This window comes from Lepidothrix coronata, unplaced genomic scaffold (genome assembly GCF_001604755.1).
Source record: "Lepidothrix coronata isolate B3197 unplaced genomic scaffold, Lepidothrix_coronata-1.0 Scaffold124, whole genome shotgun sequence".
Lineage (NCBI taxonomy): Eukaryota > Metazoa > Chordata > Aves > Passeriformes > Pipridae > Lepidothrix > Lepidothrix coronata.
Window position 1 is genome coordinate 5,308,013 of NW_016690304.1, and position 20,429 is coordinate 5,328,441.

Below are 20,429 nucleotides of genomic sequence, written 5' to 3' on the forward strand. Positions count from 1 at the left end.
CCCTTAGTAACCTGGACTAACTGTCACCCTTGGTGACAGCACTTGCTCTGCCAGCACTCAGGAGTGTTTGCAGATGAGACTGTGAGGAGATTTTGAAGGCTGAGATCCCCCAAATAATAAGCATTTTTGATATTCCTTTTTCTACACTGTCTGGTTCCTTTCTGCATGCGAGGCTAATTACTTTCATTTGTGGACAGTAGAGCTAATGGTAACAGAGGGATGTTTTAAAATTCTAACAAGCCACTACTAATACACTACTTGTATACTCTTTTAATCCAAATTACTCAGTAGCACCTGGTCATTTCATCATGATGTTGCTAGACCTTTAGCAATTCCTGCTTTTGATAACCCATAGTTAACATGTAAGTATAAGCTTTAAAAGAACCTCCACGTTCTTTTTAGTTAAGCTGGGATCGGGAAGATGTTTCTAATAATGTTTTAAAGTCTGTGGCGGTTGACTTTTTTTTTGCTGATGTTCTGCTCGTTTTGTGACCGTTTTCGTTGACGTGTTCCCTTTTTCCTGCAGTTTCCTGGTTAGTTTTATGGTTGATGCACGTGGGGGTTCGATGAGGGGCAGTCGCCACCATGGAATGAGAATAATCATCCCACCGCGCAAATGTACGGCCCCGACCCGCATCACCTGCCGCTTGGTGAAGAGGCACAAACTGGCCAGCCCACCACCCATGGTTGAAGGAGAAGGATTGGCAAGTCGACTGGTAGAAATGGGGCCAGCAGGGGCACAGTTTTTAGGGTGAGTTGTTCTACAAGTTTAATTGTTTGCACTCATGTCGCATCTTTCATTTCCTTTATCCTATGGGTCTAAGTTAGTTAAACATTGACTCTACCTCATCTGAGCGTGTAACACAGGGAACTTAACTTAAAACATTAAAAAAATCCAACCTGCCGTTCCATCCAGCAAGTACCCTTGTATTTTAAGGGGACTTTTGCCTCTGTGATGACTGCAGGATGGAGATGAAGGTAAGGAATGCCATGAAAAGGTCAGGGCCCGCCCCCATCTACTCATGCAACCTGCCTTGGAAGTCAGGAGGAGTGACACACCTATAGCACAGGTTTTGACTCCCTTGCTTGTAGAGTATTTAGAGAAACAGCACTGTCACAAAGAAGTGTCCTAAAGACACCCACGAGGACTCAAATATTGAGCTGTGTTCGCAGTGTGTGCAGGGCTCCCTCTGGAGTTGCTGGGAGCTGCCTATCTCTGTGTTGTGGAGCAAAGCCACTTGGAGTGAGGGCAGAGCGCTTACTGTAGAGTGGTAGTACAAATGGTATAAATGCTAGGGACTGACTTTTTAGAAGCTTAAAATAGGGGAAACAATCCACTATGATGTGGCCTTTTTTTTCCCTAATTATAAATTTTGTTCATTACCATGAATGGCACCCTGGTGTAAACTGCTGGTTCTGTCGGGAATGACAGCTTGTTCCTAATTTCCCCTTCTCGTTTCTCTTCCTGCTGCATGGATGTTATTCAGTAAACTGCATCTTCCTAAATCTCCTCCCCCTCTAAATGAGGGTGAGAGCATGGTTAGCCGAATCCTGCAGCTTGGTCCACAAGGAACAAAATTTATTGGGTAGGATACGTACGGAAAAGATACAGAATGTCTACAGTTTTTCTTTTGTTTCAAATTTTTCGTTATTCCCATTTTTATTTTTCTTTAAGTTCTCCAAAACTTTCAGTTGATTTATGTCACTGAAAGAGAATCATAGTGGCTTGATTTTAATATAGCTCTGCTACTACCTTGTGCTTATAGGCATGTAAAATTCACTGCCAGCATTCTGCTTTCATAACTTCTGTGCTTTTGTAATTTTTTAAATTTGAAGTGTTTCTACTGCATTAAATACATTTTAATACACAGTGACAGTCCTTTAAGTTCAACCCTGTGGTAGAGAAGGTATTTACAGGCCTTGAGTGAGTCTGTTTTGGGAAGAGCATTTGTAACATGTTACCACATAAAATCTACTATTCGTGAAAGATTATTTAGAAAAAACGTTATTGAGTGAATTAATTCATTCAGCAAGGTTGGAGAAATACTAATATATTCAACCTGCAAGAGGCATCTTGTTAAAATAAATTTATAAAGCCAAATATGCAATCCAAAGGAACTGCAGTGTATAGTCTAAATATGTAAGAATGTTTCCTTATGTTTTTGACTGTTGTTTTCAAACCATATTGTGAAATTTATTGCATTAGGTTTTCAAAATATTGCTGAGTGTTTGGTGTTCCAAACCTGTTCAATACCTTCTCACTGAGTATTCTCGTTAAATGTCATGCACAAAATTGTGTGGTTTCTAAATATTTACAGAGACAGTATCTGAAATATTAGCCTGCAAAGATTGTACTACAGTGGTAGTTTTCAGTTTGTACTCTTTTTGAACTAGAGAGTAAATATCTTAAGCAATGTATTTGAATTTTTGGTATTTACTTGCTGTGCACAATGGGAGACAGCAGCTGCATCCCTATTTTTTGTTAAAGGACTTGAGATTAGAGTAATAGCCTGGGTGTTCCTGAAAGCATCTAAAATATGTATTTATTAAACTCTTTCTCTATTTTCATGGGACAAAAAAAAAAAAAAAGACTAACTCCTCTCCCTTGGTGTTTAATGTGAAAACTGGACTTCCAGCTAGTTTATTATCCCTCATGATGGCTGTTGTGATTTCATGCTCAAGTAATCAGTTGGTTAATGCACCCAACACACCTTGCAGGTGCACAGTACCACAGAAGTGCTGCGTACTTCTCCCATCATGCGATGCTGCTTTTAACAGAGTTATTGCAAAGCAGTTAAATCCTTTACAACCTCTGTAGGAAAATAATGATACTGTCTATTTAAATGTCTTAAAGCTGCATAATCCATAAATGTTCACTTACAGTGTGATTTCAGTCAGTTTGTCTTAGCATACTTTAAAATGCATATCCTGCCTGTGAAGTGTTTGGCAAAAGTGTCTGTTTTGTTGAGGAATGGCACATGAAGTGAATGGTGGTTTCTGTTGGTTGTTCATAAAAACTGTTCAGTAATGCACTTGCAGTCCTCTGTTGAAGGTACCTTGTCTGGTGACATAGGTGTATTATTAACCACCTTATCATTCCCTTTCCTTCTCCCTAAAATGTTTGACAGTAACTAATTTGAATGTGGTTGTGATGTTGTTTAACCCAGAGAAATCCCTTCTGAAAGGATCTAAAGGTTCCCCAGTGATGTTTCCTGTGCAGAGGTTGCAGCTGTGATGCTGGGCATGAGAACCAGAGTGAAGCTAAAGAGAAACAGTCTCTTGTATTTCACAGGAGCTGCATCAACAGAGAGCCAGGGAGAGCTGTGAAAAGTTTGGGACTTAGTCTGAAGTTTAAAATGTGCACACATGCATGGTTCCTGCTCCAGTCAATGGCTGTTGCATGCATTTGGAGAGCCAGACTGTTTCTGAACTGACTTTGTGCCTTCAAACTCCCTGAGCCAAATGCAAATTTTGACTATGCTAATGCCAATTAAAAGTCAGCATTGCTGCGTGTGCTGGAGGCAGGTTGGATCACCTACATCCTGGGATAAATGAACAGGGAGAATTCTCCTTAGCAAAAGTTGTCAATTTTGTTTCTTTCATGTAGCAGAACAAAAGATTTACACTAAAAATGAGCTATATATGTTAATATTTTCGAGTTATCTGTTAATTATAGTTTAAATGATAAAGGATTGTGCAGCTTTGGCAATTTTAAAATTTTTGGCAATTTTTTTACCATAACAGTGTTAACTATTCAAAATTACTGTAGTTTTCTTAAGGTCTTAAGACCCGTATGAAATTAAGGGCAGTGGGGAAATACAGGGTTAAAAATAACATGATTGCTTTTTCTCTAGCCCTGTCATAGTGGAAATCCCTCATTTTGGATCAATGCGAGGAAAGGAAAGAGAACTAATCGTGCTTCGAAGTGAAAACGGTGAAACGTGGAAGGAGCACCAGTATGACAGCAAACACGAAGACTTGACTGAAATACTAAATGGCATGGATGAAGGTAAGTACTTCTCCAAGCTTTAGCAAGCCTTACCTTTGTGCAGGTTTGCTACCACCAGCTGACTAAAGCAACAGGAAGTAAAACAGTGCAGGGGATATCTGACTTTGGGGAATACAGTGTGTGTTCCATATTAAACTAGTGGAAAGGGTGTAAAGAGAAATTGTTCCGCAGTCGCCTGAAGACATCCTGAAATGAGTGGTAAGTGTTGGTCTGAAGTCTTGCCAAGTTGAAGCAAAGTTACACAGTTGCTTTACAGCGTGAATTTGAGAATAACACCCAGCTGGAGGTAAGTGTGTCTCAGCTGCTCAGGCAGGGCCACGAGAAGGTCATTCCAAACCGATGATGAAGTGTAAATATCAGCTATATTAGGCTTTCCCACAGATGCAGACCTCAGCCCATAGAGCATTCTTCTTTGAAATGGTGGTGTTAGAGATTGCCTCCCACAAATACTCAACCTGCCCTCCTGATGCCCATCTGGGAAGTCTGGCTCCCTTGTTTTGCTTGGATGTTGCTGTTTACGTGAGAGTCCCACAAGATGAGAGGACCCAGCTGTACACAATCCATCAGAAGATGCTGTGACAGATGGTCCCTGAAGACGTATCGTGGGCAAAGCCAGGCTGGGGCTGCACTGATTCCTTGGCACCGCTGCTTTCTTTTCCTAGCAAGTATTTTGAAGTCCTGATAAACCGTTGCTTGAACCTTTTGCATCTCGGTCTGAATGAAATAGCTTGAGGTTTGAACTTTGGTTTTCTCTTAAGGGTTTATCCTCAGGGTTTTCTCTGGATAACCTCCTACAGAAAGTCACAGTGTGGCGGGGTACAAGCTGCAGGGAAGTGCCTTCATTATCAGCAGAAGCGTGTGAAGGAAATGATTGGGCTGTGGACGACAGCTATGGGAGGTATTTGCGAGGAGGCTCTGCCTTTGATCTCCTCCTCTCCTTCTTTGAGGAGGGCAGCCCCAGCTGAAGGCATGCCTTGAGAATGGGGGGAGTGGTGCTGCTGTGAGGGTCTCCCTGGCCATCTGAAATTTAGCGTTTTTACTGATTTTCTGGTCGTCTGGGAATGGGAACAGCAGGATAGGCTTGTGTAGTATTTATACTTCAAAGTACTTGAACTGTATCTCAGCTTGTAAAAACACAGAGCAACAGCAAAGATCTGCTTGTTACATGATGATCTATCGTAGCTATTTATTTCAAAATAAATATAATCAAAACAATCAAACAGGAGGGCAGAAACACTGCAAATGTTTTGTCAGTAGGTTTGGAAAAATAAAATAAACCTTATCACAGAAGGGTACCTAAAAGCAGTGGAACAGGTGAAAGAGTGAGCGCTGCCCACGATAGTATGGCTTGGGGAATTATAATTGCTTCGGGATTGAATGCAGTAGTTGCAGCCTTTCAGAAAGAAAAATCTCACCACTGGCCCTCCTTCTCTGCACACTAGCATGAGATTGAAGTGATGATTTGGTATTTGGGCAGAGTAGTGGTGCCTTGTGGTGAGTTAGTGGTGGTGAGTTAGTGGTGAGTTAGTCAGCACTGATCAGGAGCTTGCTTATTTTCTTTTCAAACTGAGTTTGATTTGATTTTGGGACAGGAAATCTGGGCACAAAAATACTATTCTAAAGTGCTCCAACTTGCATCACTTATGAAAGACCTCTGGAGGTGCCATATGGATAAACTGACATTTTACAGAGAAGAACTCAATAATTAAAACACTGAGAGGCGTGAAGTCCTCAATACTTAGAGCCTAAAATAATAAGCTTCACAATTTGTAGCCACAGTACAACTTTCTGACCTATTGAGGGTTTCAGGTGGCTCTTTCCTTCTGGGGAACTGGTGTTTGAGGTTAGCGGGTGTACGTGCAGCCAGTGAATCACAGAAAGTATGATGGACATTATTCCCTTAGAGCAAAAATATTTGGCGCCTTAAAAGCCAAACCTCAGGAATGGCTTTTACAAATCCAGGCAATTATTTGTGAGAGGAAAAGGAGAAAAAATACTGCAGATACACCCATTGTGTCCATTATTTGTTCAGTTAATTTTAGCTTAATCCTTCTCTAACTAGGGAAATAAAACAAAAGGCCCACCCTGCATTAAAACAGTACAAGAGTTTTGACTAAATTTCACTCTAGTTAAATGACACCTTTTCAGTGTAAAAGGTCTTTCAAGTGATGACCAAAAAAAATTACAGATTTGTAGAACTGAGTGACCTGTTTTTTTTCATCTGAACTTTTATTGGTTTGTTACAAAATACCATGGTTAGACTTGGTTCCGGAGCGGTGTCTTGCATTTCAGAAGCCACAACTTTGGAAGAAGTTTTATTCCAGGTATGAACTCTGGAGGCAGAAGCAATATTTAATTTAAATAAAGAGCAGCCACATGGTCATTTAGAGAAGTTTAATGTTTCTGTGTAAGAAAATTCATCTGCATAATCATCTCTTGAGTGCCATAGGGTGCTGCAGAAGTGCCCATTTTCTGTTAAAAGCAGCTGGTCCATTCTGTGGCAGACCTGCTGTGATCACTAGTTCTTTCCTACCCATGTAGTGAAGGAGGGCAATCAGACATTTCTTCCCGGTTCCTTAATATGACAAGTGTTTAATGATGCAGTTTTCTTCTCTGTTTTGTTTTTCTTGTTTTGCTCTCCCAGTTAGCTAGCAGGGATGAGAGAGCAAGGACATCAAGCTCCCCCTTCATGAGGACTGCTGGAAACCTTCTGTTCTGTACTGGGAGCAGCACCATCTGCTGGAAAACCTCGTCTTAGATCCAAAATACTCCATAGCAGGAGGCACCGCTTCAGGGCTAATACAGGATTAAATAATAGCAGAACTTTTGCTTTATTACCATGAAAGAACAATGAAATATGATGTAAAGAGTTTTTCTTTAGTGCAGTCAGGTTTCTGTTTAAATAGGTTTTATTTTAAAGGTGATGCTGTACTTAGGCAAATATAGAGCTAAGGGAATACAGGGAACTTGGCCTTTTTAGGAATAGGAGGAGTGTGTCTTCAAACACAAGGGCAGCAATTCACAGCTCTCAGCCACATTACATTTATTTATACTTGAACCAAGTAAAATATATGTATTTTTTGAATTTATTATTTTTAGGAAGAAGTTCTCTGTCTTGTAATTTTCAGACTTGCTCCTTTTAGATATAACTTGTGTTTGCTTTTTACATTCCTGCACCCTTTATAGGTGCCTGTAGACAAATTGTGGGCACAAATGCACACGCTGAGGTAGCTAATCTTTTGACAGTCATTTGCAAACTAGTGAGTGAGCCAAGAAATGCAAATATTTGTGGCTACAATATGCTTGCAGCTGTACAGTGTGGTTTCAGATGGGAAGCAGGAGTTTTTACATAACTACGTCTTTGAATCTACAGATCAAACCAGAGTGTGACCTTGTTTATACCTGAAGTTTAAAATACCACCATAAATCACTCTGCAGTGATTTTGCCACATTTCCAGGAAGAGTTTTTAAACATACTGTTGTTAAACTTTGTGTTGTGAATGGCAAGATAAGAAAGTGCACGAAAACAGACTTAAAGGGCATTGCCTTATTTGAGGATGAAACATCCTTGTGGCAGTGGGAGTGTCTAGCTGTGTAAGTGAAATACTGAAGCTGGGAGTGTGGGTCTAGTTACCAGCACGATCAAGACAAGTCTTACTGCCCTCAGCTTCTCCTTGCCTCTTGCCACATGCTCTTTCTGCCTCCATCCATTTCCTGTATTTTTCTCCTTGTGAACGCTGCCTCCTGCATGCCACACTTTTAGTGCAATAATTTCTTAATGGGCACGTCTCTGTATGGGGAAAACTGGTATCCTGTGCTCACCCCACCTTGCAGTCTGTGCATGGTGACAAGGTCAGCTCTGCTTTAGCCAGTACTGTGGGAAGGTTGCAGAACTCAGAGAGCTGTTCAGTCTGTGAAATACAGTGAGATTTGCTTTTTCAGTGCTGGCAAAATTCTTTTAAGGCCCTGGCAAGGGAAATCAGATACCAGATCATGCAAAGACATCTTGAAGCTCATGAACCAGCCAGGTGTTCTGGGACTTGTCTTATTCCATTTCTAGTCAGAAGACACTTGCTCTGTGTTACCTTATCTGAAAGTAAAAAAGGAAAGGTAGTAGGCACAGGATGAACTTGATCTACAACTGCCTCTCACCTGAGAGAACTGGTGTGATTGCTTTCCCCGACCTGAGACACCCTGTGTGAGGTCCCTCTCTGACCACGGAGGACATGGCTGGGTTTCTCTTCTCCCATCCAGGAATCTCAGCGTAATGCTCATGTGGTAGCATGGATTAGAGGGTGAGGAGGTGTGATATTCTTTTCTTCCCTCCTTCCCTTTTTTCCACCTCCTGTCTCCTCCCTTACTCCCACCAAACCATCATAGGATAAGTGTACCATACACGTGGGTGGCAGGAGAAGACATGTGCACAGAGTATTCACACTACCTTTCTCTTGACTTACTGAAACTTAGTAGCCCTAGGTGATCTTTGGGCTGCTGGCACAAACCTGGGAGACAATGGCATCGGGAGATTCTTCCTAATTCTGCCACTAACCTTTCTGCTTTACCTCTTCCTGCTTTGCCATCCCTATCTGTAGGTGGCTAAACTCTGCTCCTTGCCAAAACCCCACCAACTAACCCAAAAATCCTTTGAGATTTTTAACTGAAACACTTTGCATAGGAATGAAATATCAGCTGCTGAGGAAAATAGTAGTGATGATAGCTCTTTCTGTGAAATGCATGAGGTGTGTTCCTGAAACGTGACCTCTCCCAGGACTAGTTTTCCCTGTTTCATTAATTCTGTCATGCTAACGCTGCATTTCTCAGGGCAGTCAGAAAGGTGGTTTGATTGCTCATCATCTTTTTTTTCTGTTAGAGGGCAACTTCATATAGAAGCTTACACATGTATTATCCAAACATAACCTCCCTGTATAGAGTCCCTCCCCTCTGTGCCCAACTGTTGTTCTACCACTCTGATATCTACATCTTCCTCCTCTAAAGGAGAGTGCCTGCCAGGCTCAAAGGGTTTTGAGATGTTCTTATATAAACCACTGATTTTCTACTTCAGGAGAATTTTAATTATCCTTCATCTCTGCGAGCATTTTACAGTGGGTTTAGTCTGTAGCAACAAACAGGAGATGATTAGGATTTACCAGCAAAGAATATACCTGCCTGGGAGTTCAAGAATCCAGTTTGTCTCCTGCACAAGCCACTGCTTCCAGAGGCTGCAGGCAGAATGCCTAATTCATTAGAGGGCTTCAGATATCAATCTCTGAGTCAAAGTAAATGGAAGCTGACATAATGATAAGAAATTACCCTCTTCTGGTAGGTACATATATTCCACAGCAACACTGTGTGATTAATCCAAACTACCTGCTGAATGTTTTAAAATGGAAAACTGACATTTTACAAAATTTATATTCTAATTCTTTTGGAACTGTAATTGAGCTTACATATTCAGAGGAGGAAAATGCCTTAGTCACATAAAGTATTTTACAAGTGTCTTTTGTCTTAGTATTCTTTCTGGTCTTCCTGCTCTCTCTTGCTGCATCTGATAGAAAACTCATTTTTTGAGGAACAAACTTTCTTTCATGGTTTTTAAGGAGGAAAATAAGAGTTGAAACTTGTGGAGTGCTGGAATGAAACTCAGTTACAATAGATAAAAAATCTGAGCATAAGAAATTACAGGAGAAATGCATGACAGTTATGTAATTATCTCCATTCTTGAGTAGTGTTTATATCAAAGGGATTTCACCATTGCATATGGGGTTTCAGCAGTGCAAATACATACACACACGCACATATAGTTGCATAAGTGGTTATGTTCTTGACCCAGATTTTCCCCAGTGCATGTATATCTATGTTGCATATTTAATTAGTTAATATGGGTAGATACTCTATGCACTCTTCTGAGCCCTGGTGACCCTACAAACTGGGAATGTGACTGAGAGAACTAACTGTTGATGACCTGGTTCTGTTTCAGGTGTGTCTGAGGATGCATTAAGTTTCTCTAGGAACTGAGGGGCACATTGCAGTTTTTTTGGGGCAGATAACCCAATGGCCGAAAGCCTGATGTGGGAAGGGGAGCTCACTATGGTTTTATTGGTAGTGCTGGGATACAGAGCTCTGTCACTTCCACAGTTTAATGGAGAGCACAGTGTCTGCTCAGGATTATATGGATATCAGTCTGGGAAATAACTCTCTCAAGTGCCTTAGCTGGCCAGACTTAGGAGTGCACGCCTGACATGAAGTGAGTGAGTTCATGAACTGAGTGATTTCCTGTGGTTTTCTGCATGTTGGAGCTACATGAGGGAAGAGGCTGGGAATCAATGTCTTTTGAAGTTGTGCACAGAAAGATCAGTGCACTTGTGTGCTTCTGGATAGCGATGAGAGAGGGAAGAAGCTTGAACATCTCCTTCAGCCCTCCTTGGACTTCTATGCTGTGTGACAAAGCTGCCATCCTATGGCAGGTGCTGCTGCAGACACTGTCACACCTTAGTACTCAGATCTGCATGTCTGGTGCTGTTGGCCCTCATTGTCAAGATTTATGCAAAAACTCACAGAACAAACCAAAGCTTGATAATTTGTAGCACTGAATGTCGTTTTTTTTCCTCTCATAGTAAATAAATAATAAAAAAAAACCCCAATCTTCTTAAGCATTTTAAGCCTTATTCCAAACCTCACACTCACAGATGTGTGCGAGATGAACCTGGGCAGGTAATGCCTGACTGTTTTCCCTGTCTTCTCCCACCAGAGCTGGACAGCGTGGAGGAACTGGAGAAGAAGCGCATCTGCAGGATCGTCACAAAGGATTTCCCCCAGTACTTTGCAGTGGTTTCACGAATCAAGCAGGAGAGTAACCAAATTGGCCCGGAGGGGGGGGTGCTGAGCAGCACGACGGTGCCACGTGTCCAGGCGTCCTTCCCCGAGGGTGCTCTCACCAAAAGGATCCGTGTGGGGCTCCAGGTAAAGCTGCCCTCGTGTTTGTATCCGCAGCATTTATAAGCACATTGTTGGTCTCAATCCACAAGACTTGCAGCTGGAAACCCTGCAGCTCCTTGGGAGTGGGTTGTGACATAGGTCCTATTCACACCTGATACCTGAATGGGCACGTGTCTACCTGGGCACACTCCCTGCCTTTGTGTCCCCCAGCTGCAGGTGAAGCACAGTCCTCCCCTCTGTGGCAAAAACCCAGCTCCCCTTTTATCAACTCCTCAGCACCCAGAGAATGGAGAGAAAAGCAAAGACCTGGAGCCACTGCGGCCTCAGTGCTGTTGGCTGCCATCTCCTGTTGGCTGCCAGCAGCTCTGAGCTGCACAGCCACTGTGCAGTCCCAGTCTCCTGTGGCAAAACAGCAGCTTGTGAATGTTGTCACTGGGCTGCCCTTTGCCACAGGAATGTGTTTGGTAAGGATTTCATGCAGCTGTTTGCCAGCTGTTACTGGGTGAAAAACCTCCCACGTACATCTGCTGTATCTTAGGACATTCACCATTGGTGTTTCTAGCAAAGGATGAAATCCAGGAAGAGCAAATAGCCTTAAACTGTCTTTAGACAAACTGCACAGAAAGTGGAGAAATATTCCATAAGAATAGGAGGCATCTTTTTCTTTGAGTTGTGTTAATTGTCACTTAAAATTAACTTAATAACCTGCAAATCTGATGGGTTCGTGAAATAGAGATGCTGGTTGGATTCCAGTGCTTGGAATTCGCACTGAAACATTTCTTTTAATGGTGTTTCACGTCTAAAGATTATTAGTCTTGAGAAAATGGAAGTTCTACTCTTATGATTATGCAGCTGTCTTCCCAGAGCTCCCTGGTGTGAAGGAAGCATGACAGCTCTGTATGCAGGGTGTGACTGCTGAGACTGCAGTGTGCCTACACATTCTCTGTGTATCAGTACACTGTGCAGTTCAAATAATAGCAAGTGATGGGTCAGACTGATTGAAACAGACTTGGAAGTTAAATTAAAAAAAGAAAAAAAGGCAAAGGGATGCAAATCCCCATTTCCATGTCTGTCGCTTTTGGGTGTAGAAAATGGGAAATTTGCTTATAGATCTTCTATAGCTTAATGCATTTCATTATGAATTTGACCCAAACAAGTATTTATTTTCTAATAATCTGTAATGGAAAAGCACAGGAAGCATTAAGTACAGAGGTAAGTCAGAGTGCAGTGTTCCTCGAGAGCATGAATTAGTTTGGCAGAGATGTAAGAATTGTTCGTCACCTCCAGGAAACAGTGTCTCGTCCTCACTTCTGAAGTGCAGAATAGACTTCTTTTTGCCTTTTGAAATTGTAGTTAGTGTCACTCATCACTGTAAATTAAAAACAAAACCAAACATGTTCTGAAAAACTCTAAGCAAATACTGCAGGGAACCTTCTGAGATGTACAGTTTGACTGTACAAGTTAGCGATTAGGAAATAAAAAGTAAGTTGTTGAAAAAAATACTAGGCATGAATTATACTAATAATCACCCTTGAGAGTTATTGGAGAAGGCTTTCTGGGGAAAAAAAAAGGAAATAAAATTCTACAGAAAATACAAGGAAAGTAGAATCATCTTTTAGAAAATACTTCTGCATGCTTATAACCAATTTGTAGCTCTAGTTTAAATACGTTCCTCATGTTGACAGGCTCAACCAGTTCCAGAAGAGATTGTCAAAAAAATCCTTGGAAACAAAGCAACTTTCAGTCCCATTGTCACTGTGGAACCAAGAAGAAGAAAATTTCATAAGCCAATAACCATGACAATTCCTGTGCCGCCTCCATCAGGAGAAGGTGTAACCAACGGGTACAAAGGAGACACAACGCCCAGCCTTCGACTTCTATGTAGCATTACAGGTTAGAGAAAATCCTGCTCTTTGCAAAGGTTTCTGTGACAGCAACATCTCTGCACTCACTGTCACAACTTGTGCTTTCCAGTAAGGGTACATTGGTGTTCTGGTCCAGTGGAGTTCAGATCAGCTCTCCCGAGCAAAGCCAACTGAAGGCATTTCAAAGGCTCCTACTGATTCCCTGAGCTTTGTATCTGGTTTCATGCCACTGTAAAAGAACTCTCCCAACAAATATTAAATGCTAATTTTATATTTAGCCAGTATGAAGAATTTCGTTCCTTGCTATTGAACGTGGTTGTCACTAAAACTAGTTTGCAGAACTAATTCTGTCCTAGCTGATATCAAGGGGGGTTTGCTGTTGACTTGTAGGTTTGCTCTTTGCTTACATCAGCATCGGTTTTGGTGTGTAACATGTGGTGTCATATAGAACATGTAGCTCCAGCTGCTGGTAAACATTAATGTGTAGGTTCTCTTTTTATGTGTGAAGATAGAGATATTCTTACATGGTCTGTATGTGCTTAGTGTTTGAAAGGAGATCTCCGTGGTTTATATTTGCACAGGAGGCACTTCACCTGCGCAGTGGGAGGACATCACGGGCACCACTCCGCTGACGTTTTCAAATGACTGTGTCTCCTTCACAACCAATGTTTCAGCCAGGTATGGGAGCAGAGCTTGCCAAGTGCACCTGGGGAGTAGCTTCCCTTGATTAACAACGTGCATGGTTGTAGGGTTGTGTTTTGGCTTTCTCTAAGTCTTTTGCAAGGCTGATGAAGCGGTAATGGACCAGATGCCGCTTTGTCACTACATATCAGCATCCCACACGTCCAGGGCTGCACATGAAGCTTTGTCCTGGCCTTTTCTGCTGTGGTGATGTCTCCTGGCAGTCACACATGCTGTTTCTCTGAAGGCTGCCATGCCACACAGGGCTTTGTGTTTTTTCTGCAAATGGCAAGAGAAAGGGAAAGCTTAAAGTGCTCATTCCATAAAAAAAACAATTTGGGAGGATTCATAAAAATGTATTTGTTTAAAAATGTAAAGACATTCAATTTCTGGTTCTGGGCTCTTTAGTTGAAAATTATGTTAAGTTGCTTTCCAAAAATATCATTTGCAAAAAATGATGACTTGAAATTAATTTTGATGAACTTAGTGTACTTACTTGCTGATTGGAGGCATTCAACAATATCTGTAGAAATCATGCATCCTAGAGGAGAAAATGCATGGTATAGCACGTAGAGAGTTTATCATTCAGTAAATAATATTTGCAACTATAAAAACCTTTATAAAAAGAGAGAAATTTGCTGGAAGAACCAAATAGATCAGGGCTGAAATATTGTGGAAAAGACTGATACAAAATATAAACTAAAATAATTATAACTTATATCACATTTGTCTTCCAACTTTTAATCATAAGATGAGAAAATAACAATATAACACCTGTCTCTAGGAAACTTCACCATGGGCATATTTGGTTCAACCTAAATGGGAGATGTGATTTTGCTGTATGTATGTGTTATAAAGGAGTTTGTTTTAGCAAATCAAATGTACAGTGCAGCAGCAGCACATTTCAATATACACAATGTGTGGTCACAAGAAATACAATTTCCCTGCTTTGGCTTCAAATGAGCCTTAAAATAGACAGGTTTATTTGATACCAGTGTGAAAAGGGCCAAATAAGTATGCCAACATTTCATTGCCATGTATTCTCATTTTTAAATGGTTAAAACTACACTGCAAGTAGAAGGAAAATTGCAGCTTTACGAAGTCTGGAAGGACAATACACATGCAGAATGACCAAGGATACAGAACATGGTTACTCTTTAAAGGCTTAAGCAATGTTTGAGTAATATGGAAAGTTGATTTAATGGTTCACTTTTTCCCACTCAGGTTTTGGCTCGCAGACTGCCACCAAGTACTAGAGACTGTTGGGCTGGCAACACAGCTTTATAGAGAATTAATATGCGTTCCTTATATGGCAAAGTTTGTGATATTTGCCAAAATGAATGACCCTGTGGAATCCAATTTGCGTTGCTTCTGCATGACCGATGACAAAGTGGACAAAACTTTGGAGCAACAAGAGAACTTCGAAGAAGTTGCAAGAAGCAAAGACATTGAGGTACGTTTCTTGCAGCTGGCTTCCTCTTTGTAGGCGGACAGTGTGTTTTCCGAGTAGCAGCAGGTCCTGCAAAAGCCACTATAAGCCAGGTTAAGTTAAATAAAGATTCACACCAAGGCTGTGTCAAAAAACTTCTGGAAAGGAGGACAAAAAAGGTCAAGATGGAAGGAGGAGCATGAGGACCTGTCTCCAAATGTCTCCCCAGTGCAGTCTGCAGTGGGTTTTGTACTCGCTGCTGTCAAGTAACCCTGGTTGGGCTTTGCAGACAGCTGACCTGGAATTCCTTCTCATTGGCCCTGCAGACACACAGTCATGAGTAGGGCTGGTTTGTGGTGAATATGTAGTTACCAAGTCATTGTTTCTTGAAGAAATCTACACATTTTTACTCCAGAAAAGCCAGTCATGTAGCTCATGTTTTCCCAAACTGCACTCAATATACCTCGCCATAATGCACAGTGGTTTTCTGATTTGTTGTTGAATTTAATCTGAGTGGGGACTTGTGTTAAACTCAGGAACTGTGTTGGGGGAAATTGTGATACACTTATGTGCATGGATCTACTATGAAAAGAGGTTTCATTGACTTCTATTTCTTGCTTTGATAGGTTCTGGAAGGAAAACCTATTTACGTTGATTGCTATGGAAATCTGGCCCCTTTGACTAAAGGAGGACAGCAGCTTGTTTTTAATTTTTATGCTTTCAAAGAAAATAGACTGCCATTCTCTATCAAGGTAAAAGCAAAACAAAGCAAAATGATCCTGCTGATTTCTTCCCTCCTGCCTCTCCCTCCCTTTTTTCAGCCCTGTAGGACTAACTTTCCCCAAGAACGTAAGTGTAATTGTTTAATATATGAATAACATGGAGAGGGTGCTTTCCTTGAAGCCACAAAGGAGCTGCTGGCAGATCTGGGAACAGAATACCCATGATATGGATTTACAGCCTTTTACTAAAGCCATATCTCAAATTAGACCTCCAGCATATTTATTGCCAGTAGATCACAATTTCCTAGGGACTAAGCAAAGGAGTTGCATTCAATAACATACTGTAATACAGAACAGCCTTCAAAAAGTGTGCACAGACTGTTCATGTCTAAATTGCCATGAATGGACACTCACTTTTTCTTAGCCTTGTCATAGCTGCTGTGCTGAAGAAGTTTTTAAGCATTTTGGTAAGCACAAGTGGCAGAAAAAAATGGTGAGCAGAAAATGTCTATCAGTAATATGCCAGTATGAAACTGTCTAGTTGGACACAGTCAACAACCTGTCTTGCATGGATTGCTCATCAGAGAGCTTTAGGCTGATGCAACCCTTTCGTGGTGACACCTTTTCTCCTTCAGCACCTCAGGCTGAGCTCCAGCTCAGTGTCATTGGTCCTTACACACTAGATAGCTTCTTGTGGAGAGGAGCTCAGAGAAACTCTCCAGAAACCTCCTCTAGGAATCTGAATTACTACATATGACTATACTGTATTCAAATTTCTTTTCTAGGTAAGAGACACCAGCCAGGAACCCTGTGGTCGATTATCGTTTTTGAAAGAACCAAAGACTACAAAAGGACTGCCACAAACAGCTGTTTGCAACTTGAATATCACTCTGCCAGCACACAAAAAGGTATTTGTTGGGAAAAGTAAATATTTTCCTTATTGGTTGGGTTGGATTTATTTCTGTTCCTTTTAGTTTTTGTCTATTTTTTTTTTCTTTTCCTGCTAGTGATAAAGAAACCCTGTGAGTTGTCAGTAATGAGAATGCTTTGGAATATGATAAAGGCTTTTAAAATTTCTGTTTTATTGGTTTCTTGTATGTAGAACGCTTTTAAAGTCTCTTGTTACTGTGGTGTCAAGTTCCTATAATTTTTACAATTCTGTTTACAGCTCATGCTTCAGCCTGCAAGTCATAGATTTATGCTTTCAGTAATGTCACGTGTTTATTTGCATTGGATGTAAGATTTTTTTTTTTCTTTTCTGTTGACATTTTGGATTTGCTTTGCCTTATAAATCAGCTTGCATTTTGTGCTCCCAATTTGGTCCTTTTCATATCCTGATATTCTTTTCCCTGCTGTCCATTATAATATTCCTTGTCTCTGCAATGCATCTTGGGACCAAAAGGAAACAGAGTCAGATCAAGATGATGAGGTAATATAAACACTGTCTTCTGTTTTTATTTCCTTCAGATTTAGTGAAGAAAAATAATATGTTACAGAAAAAAAAAACCAAAAAACAATTTTTAACCTATGGCATTGAAATGATACCTACAGAATAACTGTATCCTCGACATCTGATATTCTGTTGCAAAACAGTATAAATGCACAAATGTGGAAAAACATGATTATATGTTATGAAATTAAATGAAGCATTGAATAATAGCTGTCTAAAATTTAGCTCATGAAAAATTATATAATTTTAAATATCAGACCAAGTCCATTTTTGTCAAAATCAAGAAGAGTTTAGTGGATAAGATTTTACCTCTTGGAGTAACACTGACCATGCTTTGACTTGTATTTCTGAGAAGGAAAAATGGATTGCTGAGACCATGATAGTGGCCTTGTAGTATTTTACCTCCGTAACTAAACCGGATTCTTTCAAAAAAGCAAAGCAGCCAAGAAAAATTTCTAAATATTGTGTTCAAATCTATTTTCAAATAAACCTCAGACATTTGAAGCTTAAAACTCCATTGTTTGATGGAAACTGCAATATTAGATTGTCAGGAAGTTGAATGGGTCTTACTCATTAGAGGTAGTAGTAGCTGAGATCATCTTATAAAAGAAACTACATAGATGTTTCCCATTTACCTAGCAACAATTTTTTTTTTCCTCTTCCTGGTGGCAAATAAATAGCAGTTGTCACCTGCTGATCAGAATAATTAAAAAAAATGACCAACCAACAAACAAAAAACAACCAAACAAAAACATTCTTTACCTGTTAAAAAACAATTATAGCAACCACATCACTTTAACTCCACAGAATTTGTTCCCAGTGAGCTACTATATAGCTATAATAATAGTTTCCTTTCTAAAAAACCCATATTTTTATCCACATATTCAAGTGAGTTGATCTCTGGAGGACCATTAATACTTAAGACATCACACTAGCAACCATGCCACTGAATGCAGCAACTTATGATGCAATTTATCAGTTAATAGTAGTCTGCTTTCTAATCCACATCTTTACATTTTGTGCATATTAAAAAATCCCCTCCCATGCCTTTTTTTGTCCTTAATGTATTCACTTTAAAGCCAGTGTACATTGTGGTGTATGTGCTTTTGGGACAAATTAATCTGGGGCGAAATATGCAATCGATCTAAGTTGTACTCTGATGAATGTTTTATGTCTGTACCTGCAGTCTTTTCTGTTGATCTCCTGTTTCTAGCCAAAGGTGGTTTATTTTACAGAGAATGAATAATATCACACCATTTCTAGTAGTGTGAAGCAGTTCATTAAGTGATGATGGGATAATATAGCACTGATATACTTGAAGGCAGCATCATGAGCTGCATCTGCTATCTAAGCTCTTCTGCCTCATTAGCGGAGATGATGTGAGCAGGAATGAACCCCTGGGCTCACTCTTAGGGTTCCAGTCCCTTCCCTGCTTGCTCCAGAAGGGTAGTCATTCACAGCAGGTCTCTGCCACCTCTAGCAGCCATGCTCCCTGCTCCGCCGTGCCTGACACTCCTCACATGGCACACGGGAATAGAGACCGGCTCTGTCCCTTCCCTGCCAGCTTGCCCAAATTTGGCTTCAGTGTGCCATCCTGAAGCTGAATGGAAGCATCCATTCTCCCCTGCGGGGTTGTGGCGGCCCATCCTGCTGAGGTTTGAGGATTGTTCTGTTCAAACAGGGGGTAGGATGCTGAAGGCACTGAGCAGGGCTGTGTTTTGTTGCAGACGGAGAAAGCTGACCGGCGCCAGAACTTCGTCTCCCTTGCTTTACGTAAGCGCTACAGCTATCTGACTGAGCCTGGAATGAGTGAGTTGCTCTTACCAATGTACTAAACCATATATATATGTGATTTTTCATGAGAAGAGACATTTTTTCTATAAACGTTGTATTTGGTGTCGCTCTGGGGGAAAAAAAAAAAAAACAGAGAAAAAGAAAAGGAAAAAAAAAAACTGTCTAAACCAAAACTCTTGGATGGTCTGTGAACTCCTGTGTTGTGAGAGCTTGAAGAATCCTGACTGGCAAAATATGTGTGTTAGTTAAGTAAAAACACAATAGTGTTTAAAAATGCCATGTAGCTCCAGAGTGGGAGGATTGCAGATTGCTTTCAAAAAGAGTCTGTTCCTCTTCCTTTTGAAACATTGAATAGAGGTGCTATAGAAGGGAATGTTACACAGAAGTTCAGCAAGGCTGGAGAAAGCCATTCAGATAAGCACTTAAATGTTTAGATGCTTAGCCAAAATAGACTCTCTCATATTTTATATTTTCCCTCTTCTTTCTCCTCCCCTTCCCTTTTTCCTCTGTTCCCTGCAGATGCTTTTTATTCCCTGGCACCACACATTGCTTCCTCTTAAACTTTATGTTCCCCTTGACCAGACCTGTGGCATTCCTTTCCTTCCTGGTTAAATACAATAATGTATTTGGCTTAGCTTTTCTTCCCTCACCTCTCCTGTCTGAGGTTGACTGCTGTTGTTCCCCATTTCCAGGCTTTTTCTTGCCTTTTTTTTTTTTCACTTGTGACTTCTCAGTTGCTACCCTGCAACAGACCCTTTGATATAATTCCAAAAATCCATAGACAAACTTCATCGGGTCTTGGGAGTTCCCAGTGGATGGCTGCTGTTTATTTATCCTATAAGATCTGTGGCTTCTTTGGATCAGATGTGCTCCAGAATATATTACCCTTCTCAGGCCTGGAAGAAGACTTCAAGCATATAGCATCTGAAGAAGCTATCAGATCTGCTGAGACATCTTGATGGACTGTTAAGGTATTGTCACAGGCTTGATGGGAACTGAGAGACAAGGAAAATTAAGTTGCTTGAAAGGAGGTTGATGACTGTGTATATTGCTCCCAAGAAATTTTTTAGTCCTCATTGAGGAAAAAAAAAAAGACTTATTTATTCACCAAAGGTCCATTAAGTCTCATTTACAAAAAGTTGGTGAGAATAAACCTAAGTCCACTTGAGCTGTACTCAAAAAAAAAAAAGATGGATTGACACAGTAGGAATTCTTGCATGTTCTTTACCTATTCTGTCCCTTTTGGCAGTGGTTACTGCTTAAAGCTGTGAGGTAGCTAAAGAGGTTATGAGATATGATTGTGTTTGCCAGGAAAGAGCACAAACTGATGGTTTGACCCTCAGCTGAGCACCACCTCCTGTGCACATGGAGTGTGTAGTTCACAACTCCACCTGCACCTGCTGGTGTGCGGGAAGGAGATGAGCGTGGAGGTGCAGCTCTTCCAGAGAGCACAGACTGCCCAGCACAGGGGGAGGACAGCTGCTGTGCCTGCTTTACACTACAGGGAGCTTGCTCCAGCGACTGCATATGAGTGATGAACTTC

The 20,429-nt window shown here is 40.9% G+C and overlaps 1 protein-coding gene across 10 annotated transcripts in view; it reads left to right on the top strand.

Moving 5' to 3' along the window:
- The window catches only part of ANK3 (ankyrin 3, node of Ranvier (ankyrin G)), a 362,370-nt gene that overhangs the window by 303,563 nt on the left and 38,378 nt on the right, over positions 1–20,429 (top strand). For 6 of the 10 annotated variants that reach the window (XM_017825985.1, XM_017825988.1, XM_017825992.1 and 3 more), the window contains 10 exons: positions 527–751; positions 3,855–4,009; positions 10,758–10,969; positions 12,631–12,838; positions 13,392–13,488; positions 14,716–14,944; positions 15,547–15,672; positions 16,428–16,550; positions 17,045–17,071; positions 18,820–18,901. In XM_017825985.1, the coding sequence (XP_017681474.1) occupies positions 527–751; positions 3,855–4,009; positions 10,758–10,969; positions 12,631–12,838; positions 13,392–13,488; positions 14,716–14,944; positions 15,547–15,672; positions 16,428–16,550; positions 17,045–17,071; positions 18,820–18,901 (1,484 nt within the window). The remainder of the gene's footprint in view (positions 1–526; positions 752–3,854; positions 4,010–10,757; positions 10,970–12,630; positions 12,839–13,391; positions 13,489–14,715; positions 14,945–15,546; positions 15,673–16,427; positions 16,551–17,044; positions 17,072–18,819; positions 18,902–20,429) is intronic. The other 4 variants (XM_017825989.1, XM_017825993.1, XM_017825991.1 and 1 more) reach the window with 1 other exon arrangement.